The sequence below is a fragment of the Anomalospiza imberbis genome, chromosome 15 (genome assembly GCF_031753505.1).
Source record: "Anomalospiza imberbis isolate Cuckoo-Finch-1a 21T00152 chromosome 15, ASM3175350v1, whole genome shotgun sequence".
Taxonomy (NCBI): Eukaryota; Metazoa; Chordata; class Aves; order Passeriformes; family Viduidae; genus Anomalospiza; species Anomalospiza imberbis.
Window position 1 is genome coordinate 12,421,862 of NC_089695.1, and position 17,095 is coordinate 12,438,956.

The 17,095-nt window shown below is 50.9% G+C and overlaps 1 protein-coding gene across 1 annotated transcript in view; it reads right to left on the reverse strand.

Moving 5' to 3' along the window:
• Positions 1-631: 631 nt before the first annotated feature.
• FAT2 (FAT atypical cadherin 2) overlaps positions 632-17,095 on the reverse strand; it is a 44,626-nt gene continuing 28,162 nt past the window's right edge. Inside the window, exons 14-23 of the mRNA XM_068205927.1 lie at positions 16,461-16,675; positions 15,712-15,849; positions 14,656-14,799; positions 14,210-14,407; positions 12,320-13,127; positions 11,415-11,560; positions 7,858-8,299; positions 5,268-5,421; positions 3,005-3,597; positions 632-2,220 (exon numbers count right to left, since the gene is read on the reverse strand). Of these exons, the coding sequence (XP_068062028.1) occupies positions 1,688-2,220; positions 3,005-3,597; positions 5,268-5,421; positions 7,858-8,299; positions 11,415-11,560; positions 12,320-13,127; positions 14,210-14,407; positions 14,656-14,799; positions 15,712-15,849; positions 16,461-16,675 (3,371 nt within the window). The 3' untranslated portion in view covers positions 632-1,687. The remainder of the gene's footprint in view (positions 2,221-3,004; positions 3,598-5,267; positions 5,422-7,857; positions 8,300-11,414; positions 11,561-12,319; positions 13,128-14,209; positions 14,408-14,655; positions 14,800-15,711; positions 15,850-16,460; positions 16,676-17,095) is intronic.

Sequence of the window (17,095 nt, forward strand, 5' to 3'; positions counted from 1 at the left end):
CTCAAGTTGTCTTTGCCCTTTCCTGTGTTGTAACCACTGGCCAAAGCAACCCTGGGGACTTAAAAAGTCTGAAGGAAAATATCACTGTTATTTGTGCTGCTTCTGCTGCTAGGAAGAACAATTTGTGTTTTTCTTATGGGCCAAAGTGGTGCCTGTTGCTGAGACACCTCAAAATTGAATGTCCTCAAAGAACAGAAATGCACTATTTTAGGATGATGTTCAGAGGGATTTACCAAGCACAATAAAACCAACTAGATAAAATAGGTCTAATATAGGCAGGGACTGCTTTGTGATGGGCAGAGCTGGTGAAAAAGTTTTGTGGAAGTGCATGACAGCTTTGAGAGGTAAAACAAGTGGTGTTTGTTGGGGATGCAAATAAAGGCTTCAATTTGGGTCCTTTCAACCCCTTTACTCCTGAGCTAAGAGATACAGGAGGCTCATGATTTCCCAAAATAAGACAGGGTACTGTGGGTCTGTCTGCCCTATCCCTCTGGCACTTACAGGATCCTCAAAAAATGTTTAACTTGCTGTCTTGGTGCCCAAACCTAGCTGTTATTCCCTTGGCTGAAGCTAGGCAAAGATGTCCTATTTATTTACAAGAGAATCCCTGAGATACTGAATAAAATCATAATAGTAAAAAAATCCAAACTCTTTTAATACTTTCCAAAAATTCAACAACAAAAAAGTTACATCAAACAACCAACCGAAGAAAACCTCTCACAAAGAAACGATACATGTCCAAGCACAAGGACAAACAGGCAAACCCATGCTCAGTAGCCTCAGTGCCCCTCTCCGGTCAGAGATTCCAGGCAGTGCTGGCCAGTCTTTCTGGGATACAGCACGGGGTGTACAGCTGCGTTCAGTGTGGGACTGTGACAGCCACGGGGACAAGGCTGTGCACACAATCCTCGGGGCAGGGTGTCCCTTACTCGTGTGCACACAGCCCAACTGGGCAGCCTGCTTTGAGTCTGTGGGCTGTTCCTGCTGTAACAAACCTTGTTGCTTGGTTTTTCTACAGAAATTGACTCTTTTTTGTTCTTCTTTTTTTTTTTTTTTCTTTTTTTTTTTTCCCTTGGACTTCTGTTAGCGAGTCAGGGATGTGCTGGTGGGACCAGCTGCATTCCCTCTTCTCTCTCCCAGTGTCAGGGAGCAGACACAAAGAGGGTTTGCACCAGCTGATCCATTCCAAGAACAAACTGTTGGCTTGATGCAAGCCCTTGGAGGCAGAGCTGGGAGCAGGGAGCCTCTGTACTCCACATGGGGCACTGCCAGGCCGTGCATTGCTAATCCTTTCACACCTTTATCCACCATGACTGCTGCCATACCTGCAGTGCTTGCCCTCCTCCTCATCCTCCTCATCCTCCCTGTGGCCAGGAAGCCTGGGGTAGGAGGAGGTAGCATGCTGTGGTCCTACATGGTGTTGGAGGCAGTCCCCTTGGTGAGGAGGCAGGTTAGTCATTGGCATCCCAGGAGCATCCTCCATGTCCCAGCAGTGGCTGGAGCATTTCCCCTCCATGTGCAGCAGGAGCACCGTGGAGGGCAGCGAGGGGAAAGATCCAGCCAAAATTACAACCCAGCCATGCAGGGGGGCACGCACACAAGCCTCCCTTCAGCAGCGTTTGCCAGCCCCCTGCACTCTGTTCTGCATGGAAATGTGCTTCTCTCCTCACCCCACGAGCAAGCCCCGCTAGAACATCACCTCCTCGCAGCTCCCGTAGTCACTCTCCACCATGTCGGAGCCCTCGTAGTTGGGCGGTGGCAGGGGCTGGGCTCGGATGCTGGGCTGGTGGCCCAGCTCGCAGTCGGCGTAGGAGGGCTGGGCCACGCTCAGGCGCATGCTGACCCTCTTGTAGCCCGGCTCGGGCTGGTACGGGACCCCCTCACCCTGCACCAGCTGTGCTGGGTAGTAGCTGATGGCCGTGTACTCGTTCTGGCACTGGGATGCTCCCATGTCCACGGGGCCCAGCGGCAGGAAGTCCTCCAGGTTCTGGTTGCTGTAGCGGGGTGGGATGGGCGCTCGCTTGTTGCTCTGGTCCAGCGGGAAGGGGAAGCCCCCGTAGAGAGCGACCGGCTCCGTGTCTGCTGGGGGAGGGGGCGGCGGCGGGGGAGGAGGGTGAGAGGAGGAGGCAGGGGGGCCTTGAATGATCTCGTAGTGGGAATATTCCTGGACATCTGATGACAGGTACCGCGGGGGCCAGTAGGTTGTTTCTGCTGGGTAGACTGGAACAAAAGAAAAGTCACGTTAGCTGCAGCTCTAGCAGTTGTTGCCTCTCTCTTGCCCTTCTGCCAATTCCCTCTGTAGGCTCTGAGCCTGTAGGAGATGTGGCAGACTGGGAAGGAGAGGAGATGTAGGGATAGGGGAAGTGTAGCTGCTAATTTGGGAATTGTGGGAACCTGAGATCAACCCTGGCTGTGCTGAGGCAGTGTCCCCTCCAGCCTACAGATATCCACTACTCTAGCACCCAAAAGAAACACTTCATCATTATGTTTGGATGCAAGAAACTAATGTTATGAAGGGATTGGGGCAGTGATGCCCTGGATCTCTCCTTTCTCTGCAGTTACTCTTGTGAGGAACTCCTGCATGGGGTAACCTTGTTGTCCAGAGCCATTCAAGGTGTTTCCCTGAAAATGTGATCCCTCTGCCCAGAAGCACTGATGCAAATGTTTTCACTAAAACTCCTACTGACTTTTAGGATCTTAATTTTTTTCCCCAATTTTTCTCTTTTACAGGCATTTTTGACCCAAGATCACAGCCTGCTGTGCATTAATGGTTTCCCTGTTGACTGTGTACAAAACCAAGCAGGTCAAAGCAGAAAACTGGGATGTAGTGGTGAACCAGGAGGAAAGAGCCAATGAAGGCCCTACAGCAGGGTTGGGGAAGCATTTGCCCCTACTTTGCTTTTCTTTAGCCAACACCATTTGTCCCTCATGTTTGCAAACCTCAGATCCACTTCTCAAGGGAAAGAGGGATGTGTAAGAGCAAGAAAAAGCTGTGGCTACTGACCCATCTCCTCCCTGGCCCAGGTGCACTTGATGAAGGACTCGTTGTCGGAGTTGGACGGGGGTGCAACGGGGGGCAGGTTGGGGGCCACGCTGCACACGATGGTGCCCCGGTGCTTCGGGGCATTGGCCGAGTTGAAGGTGACGAATTCAGGGGTGCCGGTGGCTTTGCGTTGCTCCGGCGTGGCCCGGTCCAGGTTGTTGTGCGGCGCGTCGCTGAGGATGTTGAGCTCGATGGGGGGCACGGGCTGGGTGCCCACGCCCACGCTCTTGGAGAACTCACTCTTGGAGAGCAGGTCGGGGTCCTCGCGGGCCACCGGCTTGTGCGCCTTGGCGCGGTGGTGGCAGCGCTTGCGGACGAGCACGAAGGCCGCGGCCAGGATGGCCGCCCCCAGCACGCCGGCCGTGATCTCTGCGATTTCCTCGGGGCCCAGCGCCCACTGCGTGGGCACGATGGCCGGGGTGATGATGGGCTGGGTGCAGTAGTCCCCCTGGTAATCCGGCGGGCAGATGCAGTGCACGGAGCCCTGGCTGCTGACGCAACGCCCGGCGTTGCGGCATGGGTTGTCTTGGCACTCCTCTGCCAGCTTCTCACACCTGTGGGGAGAAAGGGATGGAGACAACCCCTGTCAGTCTGGGATGCACCAGAACGGCCTCATCCTGGTCAGGCTCTGGCTTACACCACCCAAGGATGCTCTATCCTGGTCTGCTCTCCCTCCCTCACTGGATTTTGCTACCTGCTTATCCTGGCAAAGGATCCTTGAGTATAAAATTACGCTTTTCAAGAGACCATGTTTTACAGGGTGGCCCTATTTTTCAGCTGTATGTCCAAATTAAAATGGAGGGCTTTCTGCCTCAGAGGAGTGTTTGGAATTCTAGGGCTAACACTGCATAGAGAGATGCTCCCATCCTGTTAAATTAGGAAGCCCAGGGTCAGTGTGAGGCGTGTTAACCTCTTATGAAGCCTCCCATGTCCTCCAAGCTCTGTGGAGCCTCTGGATGGTCTGTGGATGTCTGCAGGTTGCAGCAAACATTTTGGAAAAGACTACTACATGAGGTGGTGAGTTGATAGCCTTGCTGGAGAGGCTTTTTGATATTTTATGGAACATCTGCAGAACTGAGATAGAATTTCTGATTCTCTGTCCTGCTCTACCCCACACACAATCTAAATGTTTGCTAGCAGTACAGGGACCTTTGCTTCCAACAACAATGACCTCCCCATGCTTGGGGGAATATAAAGTGCTTTAGTGTGTTTCCTTCCCTTTTTTTGTTCTCATTACTGAACAAACTCTGTGAGGTTGGCACTGCTCTTGTTGCAGCCAGTGATTTAGGATGTGTGAGCTGGTGTGTGCAACACGCAGCCACAGGCTCTGGCTGATGTCAGGTATTACACTGCCACCTAATGCTCAGCTACAGGCTCTTATGCCAAGAGCTGAACAGACAATTTCTGCCTTTGCCTTGATCCACGGGACCAGTGTCCATCCTGGCTAAATGGGCAAGGCAGAAGGATGAACTGGGTGTGATGCTGTTTGAGCCTGCGCTGGATCTCTGACCAGGCTGGGCTGGAGGCAAAGTGGAGGTCTTGGAGGGGCTGCTGGGCTGGGGTGGTAATGCCCACTGTTTTGAGCTGGGATTTGAATTGGATGAATCACAGCTGCGAGCTGGGACAGAGATTTCTTCTGCATGAACCCTGTAGAGCTGGTCCCAGATAGAAGCAATCCCTTTAGCACCTTGCAGGGTGGGTGTTCAGGCTACTGAAGCAGGGGGGTACCTCACAGCTCTGCTAGGCAGGTTCCCCCAGCCTCAGGGCACCCTCCTGCCACCCAGGGCAGTGTCTGCCTGTACCCTGCTGCCAGGCCCCCCATCACAGCTGAGCTCCCCCCACCACAGCCAAGGTGTTCCCATTACTGCTGAACTCAGCTCCTGAGTTCCCTCTCAGGGAGCAGCAGTGTGTGGGGAGAGACTCTCCCAGCAAGGAGAGACTTTGCACTGCCCCACAGCATTCTAGGCACCAAAGCATCTGTAAGCAGAGGAGATGTTTGTCTTCCCTCCTGCTCAGAGGGGCAATGGCCACACGATGGCAGAGTTATTTGTGTCCTGTTCTGCTCATCTCTGCCCTCCAACACCTCCCGGCTGCAATGCTCAGGTGCCTGCAGTTTGCAGTTAATCCCAGAGTGAGTGGATCTGGTGAGCTCCAGAAACGTGCAAGGCTCATGTGTTCAGCCCATCATGGGATGTCCCTGTCCCAAAGCCCCCCCAGGCCTTACCTTTCGCCCAGGAACCAGTCAGGGCAGTGGCAGGAGTAGCCGGTGGCCGAGAGGGTGCAGGTTCCCCCGTGCAGGCAGGGCTTGGACTCACAGGGACTGTCCCCAAGCTCACAGTGCTCCCCAGAGAACAGCCCGGGGCAGATGCAGGTGTAACCTGGAGGGGGTGAGAGTGAACATATCCATGTGGAAAAACGGGCAAGAACAGGGAGGAGCAGTGCCTGGTGCTGATGGCCCCCACAGGGGGCTCGCACAGCTACCCAGGCACAGGAATTTGCTGCAGCAGGTGCTGTGGGACACCCAGGCCATCCCTGGAAGCCTGGTGGGCTCATTACAGGACCTGGTGTGGCTGCTGGAGGCTGGGTGGAACTCTGGGGCAACACAGTGGCACCAGGGAGCTGTTTGAGCAACAAGCCAAGCCTGTCCTCTCCTGACACAGATCAGAGATGCAGCCAGGGCATAGCTTTATTGCATGGAGAAGCTGAGGGACAAATCTGGGATAAAGGAAGGGGAACTTGGCTGGCTGATTCACAGTTTCTGACTCTGTTCAGTGCAATCCCCTGTAATTTGTTGTTCTCAGCAGTCTTCGGTCCTGCGAGTTCTCGTGGTATGAAGTGCCTGTCTCAACATGCCAAGTTTCTCCTGCTTGCAGGAGATGTCTGCTCACAGACAGAGAGAAACCCAGCACAGCCACGGACTCGGAGGGGGCTCCTGCTGTTTGTGCTTTTGGCTGCTGTTCAGCATAGCCCTAAGCATGGGAATGTCCCTGGCTGTGCTCAGCTCCTGCTTGTCACCTGGCTGGTGCTGCTGTGCAGAAAATTCAGAGTTTCCACCTTGCAGCACACTAGAAAAGTCTTTGCTACTCATCCACAAGTTGAACAACCCTGCTTTAGAGCACGGGGCAAACAGCCTGGGCCTGTTCCCACATGCGTGTCAGCGGCTGTACCAGAAGGACGTGCTGACACTGGTGCAGCAGGTGCTGGACATTGCCCACAGGGCTGTGTGTGCCCAAACACATGTCCTGGATGTGGGGCTCACTTGTGTTTGTGGTCCTGAGCGCTGTGGTTGGGGTGGTGCTGGGCTGGCCCGGGTCCTCTCCCCACAGCTGTGTTCTCACACGGCCACGTGGTTCCCCGGGCTCGCTCCCACAGGCGAGTCCCTGCCTGTGCTGTGATCCCACGCCTGAGATCCCCGGGCACAGCTCTGCATGAACTCCTGCTGCCTGCCCAGCGTCTCCAGGACAGAGACCATGGCACTCAGGGAACCAGGATAACCTCACAGATAAACATCCCTTGGGCAATCCCTTCCCTGCAGCAGTGTCCTGCCTGGGGCCATGTCCCACGGGCTTTTTCCTGGTCAGCTGGGCCATTTGTAGGAGAAATTGTTCATCCTGGAAGGAAATTTTGGGAAGGGCCCTGGATGATCATTAGGTTATTGCTGAGGGAGTGATTTTTCACCTTCCCCTCCCACTGTATTCTCTCTGCTAATGAAAGCAGGGGATGCCTTGACTTAAGAGCAGAGATGTGTTTTCCCCTCGTGGGCTTTGAGCCCCTTCCAGCCCAGCCAGAGAGGTTTTGTGTGCAGAGGGTCTGAAGGCTGAGGTGTGGGTGCCAGCCAGACTAACTGTTCTGTACATTTACACCTGGTGTCAAACAAGTTCACCTGAACCAGGCAGCTGCTGAGTCGACAGGGCTGGGAATCTTGTTCCCAGAGGCAGCGGGCAGGGCAGGAGAAGGTGGTGCCTGTGTCCTCACTTGCTCGCCGGGCTGGGAGTGCTTTGGCAAGGGCCCCAAAGAGCTGCAGGAGCAGCTTCTGCCCCACGCAGCAGCGTGGGAAGCAGCCCACTGCCCCTCGGAGGGGCCGAGGCACAGGCAGTACCCATCTCATAGACAGGGAGTTATGGGGTGCAGCCCTGCTGTGCTGGCAGCTACACCGAGTTGTAGGGCAGTGACACACGGGTGGACATCACCGGGAGCAGCTCCTCTGCTCACAGCCCCTGTCCCTGTGATACAGATCATTGCAAGGGGCCCCTCTGATGGCAGGGACAGGGCAGCAGGGACACTGCCTAGGGCAGAGCCTGTATCAAACCTCTTTGGGGTGTGTGCACCCCACGTTAGCCTGGGACTCCTGGATTTGAGCTTACGGTTTTCCCATATCCCCTTTGCATAGCCCTGGGGAGTTGCTCACTGCAGTGGGGAGAGACCAAGATCTTGGCTTGTTTCTGCCCAGATACCATCACCACATGATCCCATCTTGCCTGACTCCAGCCTTGTTAACAGCTCCTTAAGCAAAAAGGATGCAGAGGGGTGGGTGGAATCTCTATATGCATTTGAGTTTTTGGCAACACTCTGCTCTCCCATGTCATGCACACTCCTTAGAAACACCTTCCTGCCCTCTGGGCCCATGGTCCACAGGTGAGAGCCAGGATGATGATCTCACACCCTGCAGCTGCTGCTGCAGAGTCTCTTGAGGTCCCCTGGGATAGAGGATCTCTACTTCCCCTCTGAAATAGCCTCTCCACAGGGATAAATAAAGTTGTTGCATCTTTCCCCCCCTCACTGCTTGTCCAGCTCTGTGTGGGATGTTCACATACCTCCTCCGTGAGTTTCGGAGCACATCCCGTTGTTGAGGCAAGGGTTGCTGCTGCAGGCGCCGGTGGGGGAGCAGCACTGCCTTATCCCCACCTCCTCCAAGACTTCCTTCGATTGCCCTTTCCCTGGAAGGAGAACCACTTCTCTGCCGTTGATTGCAACCACATCCAGGCAGCCCCTGAACCCCCGTGTGACTCTCTGGGACTGCAGCGACTGCCGGAGGCCCCCAAAAATCAGGTCTCGTCTGCCCTGGGAGATGCTACAGGGCCCCGGCAGCTGGAGAGAGGCGTTGCCCAGGCCGTCGATGAGCAGGCGGACAGAAGTGTTCTTCACCTCCAGGAACACCGAGTGCCACTCGCCGTCACTCACAAACCGTGAGGAGGAGAGGTTCCCAGAGGAGCTCCCCTGGCAGCTGTAGCCAAGCTGAGGCACTCCATTAACCATCTGTAAAACACAAAAGTCACAGGTAGCTGTGACACGGGTGGCTTCTGTTTATGAAGGGTTTCAACATTTCTCCTGCTGCTTGTTCCCCTCTCTCCTGGCCTTCACATTGACAGCTGAGAAAATGTGCCAATCAGAATCAGAAAATGTGCCAATTTTCTGATTCCAGGAAGTAACAAATGCAGCCCCTTTCACCTTTTTTAAGCTATGCCTGGATCAATTAAGTGTCTACAACTCCTTTATTTTGCAGAACACCTTCATATCTCTGGCACAATTTCACCTGTGGTCCTTCCTGGCAGCCTTTGACCAGCATGCAAGGAGGGAAGCCCATCTTTGCACATAACAGAGCCATAGGATTATACAGCTACTGCTGCAGCTGCTTGCCCTTTCTCCCACCTTCCTGAGCCTGATGAGAGCCCTGGAATTCAGACTATCCATAAGTACATCACCAGTCACAGATGGACTCTTGTTCTGGGCCATGTAGCTTTTCTTCTGTTCTCACTGTCTCATTAATGGTGGGGAAGGTGCTGGAGCAGTTGCCCCTTTGGCAGGGGTGAGGGTGGTGAAAGAATCTTATTGAGGAGAAGCACTGGCAGCTTTCTCTGGAGGAAAAAGGAGGACTTGGGAGGCAGAGAAAGGAATTACTGTTGTACCCATGCTGGAAAACCAGGCCAAAGTTACTGATACGTGCTGCAATCCAATCCTTGATCTCCACCAGACTGGAGAGAGACAAGGTATTGAGCTGCTAAAAGTGAACCACACCAACGTCCTCTGCATTAAACTGCGATGTCAGAAATTCCTATTTCTGGCCCAAGATTTATCTTTAAAAGTCATATAAGACGGAGAAAGAAAAAGTTAGCTGTGTTGTTTCACAGAGAAATCAGGGTTAAACCCCTTTTCACCTTTATCTCCCCAGTGCTTTGTTGATAAAACACCTCTCTCACAGAAGCCAAGAGCCTATGGAAAAGGAGAAAAGAGATGGAATGAAGAGCTGGTGGGAAACCTGCAGAGCCTGCTATGTAACATCAGCAGTTCATCCCAGGCAGGAGAGATGTCCATGGGGGGACATTAGAGACAGCAAGGAGGGTTTGATTCTTGGAAGGGGCTAGAAAAGCAGGAACGATTATGGACTACACTGACTCTAGAGAAACCCACACACAATATGAAGGGGCTACTCTGGAGCAGAGCAGGACAACAGTTAACTCTTAGAGAAGCCCATGGTATAAATAAATACCAGTGGGAGGAGAGAGCAACTGCTGAAGGAAGAAAGAACAAGAAGCAGCTGGCGTATGGCATGGAAGGGCCTCAGGGCAACACGTGTGTAAATCCCTTCGCACAATTGGCAAGCACACCAGAGAACTCTGTCACTTCACTTCATCTGCAGGAACGTGATTTCTCTTCAGATGGGTCTGTAGATTTGGCTTATCAATTTTTGGGGCTGGGAGACAGCTGAGAACTCAATTCCCTGGAGCAAGAACTGACACACTGCCAAGCCTTTCCCAGCTTGCCTGGTCTGCCATCCTCTTCCTGCAACCTATTTCTGAACATCAGAAGAGCTCAGAGACTGGAAAAGTGATGATATGCATGCTCTTGGGAGAGCTCATCCTCTTCATCAAATCTACAAACCATCACTTATGGTCCCTTCAAGGCTTTGGCTCATATCTGGAGAACCTCAGTCTATAGAGTTTAAAATCTTGAGGGATTCCTTCTTTTTTATCAGGCCAGGTGGTTTAGAAACCTTTTTATCCCTAAGATATTGCTAATAAAGTGAGTTGGGAAATACACAATTCACAGGCACTTTTATTGAGGAGGCTTTATCAATGTTTCCTATTGAAAAGATTGTGGAGACAAGCTTGGGCACAGGAGATCATGGGCTCACTGAACTCCACCAATAATGAGCCTTCTCTCCCTTGACTCCCTGTGCTGGCCTGGATCAGTGGAGTTTCTTGCCATCTTGTCCTTCCTGAGCACCACCTAAAGTGCTGGATTCCTTCTGATGAGCTCTTTGGTGACTCTCCTTCCCAGAGGTGAGGTAGAAAGCTTGAGACCCTTCCTAAGAAGTTTTTCTCACTGGCCCTTTACAGTTCAGCATGAAGTCACTCTCAGAGATGGGTACAGGACACATGGATGATATTTCTCAGCTCCTGCTCTTCAGGAGTGATGGCTGTGGCAGCAGGAGCTTGAAATATGTGCAAAAGGCATGTGCGTGGGGGTTGGCTGCTGCGCAGCTCCCTGTCTGTGTGGGTCTTTTGTAACTGTGGAAAGATGGAACAGGAAGATGAGGTTGTGAAACCATGAGAAGGGATGGGGAAATCCAAGGACAGGATGAACACTTACAGGTAGGTTACAGTGTGTAGACCTCAATGTGATCAGTCTCAAGGACAAATCTCTGTAAGCTGGTAAGCATGTCCTGTGGTCTTAGTCTCCAGTTACTCTGAATTCAGTTGATGAGGAATATATAAAAACGCTATTCTTTAGTCAACTGCTGCTTTACTTCTGTTGCCAAAGTGGAAGAGGGAGATGATCTTTGAATGCTTTGTTAAGTTCAGTGTTCAGTCGAAGGGAAGAGAGTGATCAGAACGGAATATTCCTGTCTTTGCAGGTGTCTAAAACAGTGAAACCATCTGAAGAAAGTGGTTGAAAAGAGGGGTGCATATGTGAAAAATATAATTTAGGATTCCTGTTCTGTCTTTTCTGTCTATTATTGTAAAGGACTTTTAATTTGAGCTATGGGAGAAAGTTTGCCTCTTGCTAAAGTAGAAGCAAACTGATAAATAAAGGTGGATAAAACTCCACTTGATAAATTTTTTGTCCTGAGAGGTGAGATGCAAGAGAGGAATGAAGAAACAAGAATGAAGGTGATGTAGACCTGCTATGGGTGTCTTATGACTTCAGAAGTCACACCAGAGACCAACACACGCATTTACATATATAGAGGATGACTTCCCGTTGTGGTTGCAGCAATTGCCAAACTGTGCCTGGCTCTCATGTAGTCTTCCCAAGTCTTGTCTTTCACAAAGGGTACATATTTTTGCATATTCTCTCTGTGATTCCGTTCCCTGAGAGAGTAAATGTTTTGTAGCTGTGGAGAGAAATCCCCCTGCACTGCCACACCCACCTCCAGAGTGGCGCGGTCAGTCCCGTTGGCGTGGAACACGACTGCGTGATGCTGGTGGGTCTTGAGGCGAAAGTGCATGTGCCAGGAGCCGGCCTGGGAGTGCTGGTACCAAATGTAGCTGTGGCCCCCAAATCTCACAGCTGTTCCTGAAAGGAGAATGAAAGAAAGGTCTCATCTCTGTGGCACTTTGAGGCAATGGACTGAATCAAGCCTTGCCTCTTTTCCTAGCCTGATGCCACAACTTGTCCAGGAGCAGTCCCATCCACAGCAAGCCATGGATGCCTCCACTGCATCTCACACAGTCCCACCAGGAGCTCCCAGTATTTATTCTATGTACTCATCTGTGAAGCAACCCTAAAATATCAGCCTGGATATTTCTGTCCTTCAAGGTGCCCTCAGTGTGATCTACAACACCCTTGAATTTCTCCATCCTTAGTAAGTTTTTATATTATTCTGTGGTATCCCCTTACGATCCTGCCCTCGTGTTACTGATCCCTGCTCCCTCCAATTACTTCTTGAAGTATCCTACAGCCAGTATAACAAATATACTTTATTTGACTTTCCTTAAATTTATCAGTTATTCTGTTCTTTGCCAGGTCCAGGATCAACACATGAGATCACAGATAAAAAAGTTTGATCGCTGACCTTCACTTCCTGCTAAGTATGAGTGACTTCTCCCAATCAGAGAGACAGATGTTGCTGTTATCAAATGCAACAGGAGATTCATTTTAAAAAACAGACTGTATGAAACTTTCAGACTCTAAAGTCTTTGAAGTTGTGGGCAGAACTGTTGGTCACTGGGCAACCTAATTCCATGGAAAATCCAGGTGCTCTATAATGTACTGAAGGAGAAGACAACATGCCCAGGTTTATAGGGTCAGACACTGCCAGGAAGGATTGCTCACCATTGCACGAGCAGATCTGCTCCAAGCTGTGCCGTGGGGTGAGGACGCTGAGCCGGGCAGTGCTATATGTGGACATCATGCCTGGATCCAGCTGGATGGTCTCCTTGCAGACACGGTGGGCACAGTCTGACCCGTGACAGGGCACATGGATCGCTTTCTTCATCCGGAGCCCGACCAGCTGGTCCATCTCCCCAGCTGACCCAGTGAGCTTGTTGGCCAGCACCCGCGGCTCGTACAAGGAGCCGTGTGGCTCTCCAACAGCCAGGAGCAGATCCACTCCATCAGAGGCTGCTGCAGGCTGCAGGCTGGCCATGTGGATGTTCTGGCGCCGGGTGACAAGGATGTTCCCCAGAAATCTCTGCAGGTTGCGCCAGTGGTCCCCCACAAACTCCTCGGGGGAGAGGTGTCGGAAGTGCAGCACCACTGCCTTGTCCAAGGCCTCCTGCGTGAAGCACCACACGTGGACGCTGACGCTCGTGGTGGCTGTGAACGTTCCGTCACTGACTGTCACGTTCAGAAGGTAGTGGCCGTGGGGGAGCTTGTCCCCAGCAATGATCTTCCCATCTGCAGCCCCAACAGAGAAGAGCCCCTCCTTGGGCACCTGTGCCACCAAAGTGTACACCAGCGTGTCATGGGGGTCCCGGTCCGTGGCGTGGATCTTGCCCAGAACGCCGCCTCGGAAGGCTTCCTCATTGGTGGTGATGAATATTTCCAGGGGAAGGGCCGAGGGGGCGTATTGGCTCTGCTCAGTCACTTGGATATTTATAAATGCAGATGAGGAGAGGGAAGGGATGCCGCTGTCAGAGACCTGGCAAGGAAAAGAGAAGGATCTGTTACAGCCACAAGCTGACTTACCATCACTGCACCTGACTGGAGAGTGAGTGCCTTTCAGGGAGCAGTGAGTGGAAGCTCTCAGGCAGCAGGTTGGGAGTGAAGAAGGAATGGGAAAAACTGGCAGCAGTGCTGGAGCTCTGCCTGGAGAAGGCCCTAGGGAAAGGGCAGCATCCCTTCCAGCATGGAGACTGACTGAGGCCTTCTGCTAGTGGTGGAGTCACACTCACTTCCCTGCACATTCAGCAGCAGCTGAGGCACCTCTGAGTGGCTCTGAATTCCTGAGGGTTAATAATTTTTTGTGATGTTGCCAATCTTTGTGGTTCCATGCATAACTGAGTGTAGAGAGATGTAAAGCAGTTATGCACATCAACACATTCGCTCACCTTCCAGGCTGTTAAAGCCCCTGTCCCACCTCTGACAATGTCTGTCTAGTACTGAGTCAAGGAACCTCAAACAGAAAAATGCAAATAATCAGATTATGGGATAAATTTTTCCATAATGCTAAGCAGTTAGAGGTTGAGGTTTGTAATATAATAGTACCCAGCTTTTACAACAACTGCCATTACTGAAGAAGTATGCACTTTACATGTTATTATCCTTTTGTTTGTAATGGACTACCCCTACTGATAACGTTGAAAAATAATGAATTCATTCTGCAACAACAGAAATCCTTTTTGAAGAGGAACTGAAACCACTTCTTAAATGACAAGGATAATTAGAGAAAGCTTGTAGGACCAGATCCAGGTCTCACTTTAAATTGGAATTCACTAGAATTATTATGGGGAAAGCATCTGTCTAAGGAAACTGCTGACAGAGTATTCTTCATGATCATATTATCTGATTTTATCAACACAGAAGCTGGCCCCCTGCTTCTTGTGGGCAGACTGTGAGGAGAATTGAGCTCTGGAGCTGGCTCCAAGCTGCAAAATTTGTGCCTGGATTGTATTTCTTCAAAGCCAGAGATGTTTTCATTCAGCTGGGCCACGGTAATCACATTTTATTGCTACTTAAGCTAGCTGGGAAATTCAGACACCAGGACAGTAACACAGGCTCTACCTGGACTTGCAATAGGTATTGTTCTTTCATTCTTCTGTTCAGGACAGACGATGTCACCAGCAGACCATTTTGGGTGACTTCAAAGGCTTTCCCATCATTGCCCTGGGTGATCTGGAACGAGTATGGTGGGCCGTTTTCTGGAGAGTCTCTGTCGCTCATAATCAGCTCCAGGACACTTGTCCCCACGGGAGCATTCTCCTGAAATGAGGAAAGATGCTATTGGAGGAAGGTAAGCAAAGAGAAATGCCCCAGAGGAACCTACAATGCCCCAGGAGCTGCTGGGTCAGGAACAGGAAAACAAATCCCACCCCTGCCCTAGAAGACAGAGAGCACAAAGCAGCAACGTGATTCATCACTGTCTCCCCACTTTACTCCAACAGCAGCCTAGGAATGAGTTCCTTAGTGCAAAGAGAGGGATTAGGAGAACAAACTGTCTCCTGGCTTACCTGCACCACCACACTGTAGTTGAGCTGGAAGAAGCGAGGAGGATTGTCATTGACATCAGACACATGGACGTGCACAGGGACATCACTGAACTGAGCAGGGTGGCCGTTGTCCGTGGCTCGAACTGTCAGCGCATAACTGGGGATCTGGAGGATTTGTAGTGCAGGATTACTTGGAGAAATGGCAGAATGGTGGCTTTAATGGTGGCTTTTTCACATTGAAATTTTATTCTGCTGCAGCTTGATGAAATGCCCGAGGCCACATGAGGTTATGCACCATGGCGACAACAGCTTTGCCTTTGGCTAAGGCTCTCCATCCATAAATCTCAGTCAAAGCTCATTGCTAAACTAAATCAGCCTCACAACAGTTGCAGAGAAGAGAAACAACTTGGCAAAGATGGATGAAACTAAGCTGGGCAAACACCTGTCAAGAGTGGTTTAAGAATCATAGAATCACAGAATAAGCTGAGCTGGAAGGGACCAGTCAGGATCAGCTCCTGTCCCTGTGCAGGACATCCCAAGAATTCTACCACGTGCCTCAGAGTGTTGTCCAAAGGCTTCTGAACTCCGGAAGGCTGACACAAGTTGCTACTGTTTTCTGAATGAGAGATTGTCCAGGTGACCTTTCTCCTCCCCACACCTGTTTTCTCTAATGCTCAAATGCAGATAAGCAGAAGCCAACCATGTTGCTTTCCTCAACCAACATTCCCAATATTGGCTGGGGCTGACTCTCACGCAGCCAGCCTGAAGTACCAGTGGGGCAGACCAACACTCAGAGCTGAGGAAGGTGTCCCTGCCCATGGAAGAGGTTGGAACTAGATGATCCTTAAAGTCCCTTCCAATCCAAACCATTCTGTGATTCTATACTGTCTTTCCTAAAGCCTAGCCCTCCTACTGCAGTATCTGTGAGTCTAGAAAACAAATTAATGCCTTGTCTTCTACCTACAATATCATGAGTAAATAATTCACAAAACAGGAAGTAGCTGAGTAAGCTGCTTTCCCTCAGTCTTTTGGGATACATCTGTTTCAGCCTTCCCATTCTCATTTTCCTGAACTCACCTCCTCCCTGTCCAGATGCTTGGCAATGCTGATCTGCCCATTTTTGGGTTGAATGGCAAAGTGTCCCAGCAGGTTCCCTTCCACGATGGAATATGTGATCTGATTGTTCATGGACCCATCCAAGTCATCAGCTGACACCTGTTTGGAGGAAAAAAAAAAACAAAAACCTGCTAGGACCCTTGGATCAAAAAGGACATGCCATGGAGAAATGGGACCACTTTGTCATTTAAGGGTATTGGTTTGAGCTTGCCTCAAATGAGGAGGGGGAAAGGAGGGCAGTTCAAATAAGTGTCATTCCATAGTTTTTTCAAGACAACATAATTTCCTCAACTTTCTCCTAGTCCCTTTCCTGACTTTACCACTCCTGTGATGGTAACAGGCTGGACAGGGAACTCCATGTCACCTTGGACTCTGCTATTCTGCCCAGAGGAGCCTCTGCCTTCCCCAGGTCACAAGGCCATTGTCCTTTTTCAGGCATTTTTTCTTCTTGGGATGTCCTCAAAGCACCTGATCCCACCCTTGATTTTCACTTAAAGGTGTCTTAAAAGGCAAAGTGTTCTCTGTGTCTGTGGAGTTTCAGGAATTCTGCCCATCATCCTTTTTTAAAGTCATGCTTTAATCTTAGATGCTGAACTTCACAAGCCCACTGAGGTCGCTGTGTCCAAGGAAAAGAAAAGTGCACAAGAGGAGTGAATATTGCACAGCACAATAAAGAAGAGGTAAAGACAGCTGGCCTGGTTCAGTCATACCGTGAGGATGATCTCTCCAATGGCAGCATCCTCCCGAATGTCAGTGAAGTAGGGATCTTGGATGAACTCCGGTGCATGGTCATTAATATCAGTTATGTTGATCACCACCATGGTCACATCGCTGAGAGAGGCTGAGCCCTTCCTCGTGCCCTCAATGGACAGGTAATACTCGTGACTCGCTTCGAAGTCCAGGCTCCCATTGATGTATAAGGCACCTATGTTGGCAGATGGGGAGGAAAGGACAGGAAATACTTCAAATGAATGGCACATGAGATTTCTTGGAATACTGCAGATATGCCAAGGCAACTGCCAAACTGCCAGCTGAAACAGTGTAGTTGACCAAACTTTGACCTCCTTGATGTGGAAGAATTAACAAGAGCCTTGTGATCAGAGAGGCTGAGGAGCCACTGATGAGGATGTTACAGCCGAGGGTAGAAGGCCATGGCTGACACAGCCAAGGGCTCATTTCAGGGAGTTAACACTGGCCTTCTGATAACAGCTCTTATCACATCACTGTGCCAACAGAATAGGGCTTTATTTGGCTGGTAATCATGGCTCAACACCTGCCCAAGGTTAGGGTGCTATTATCCACGTTCACTGAGTGCTACTCAATAAAGCTGCCTGTTACCCTGGGC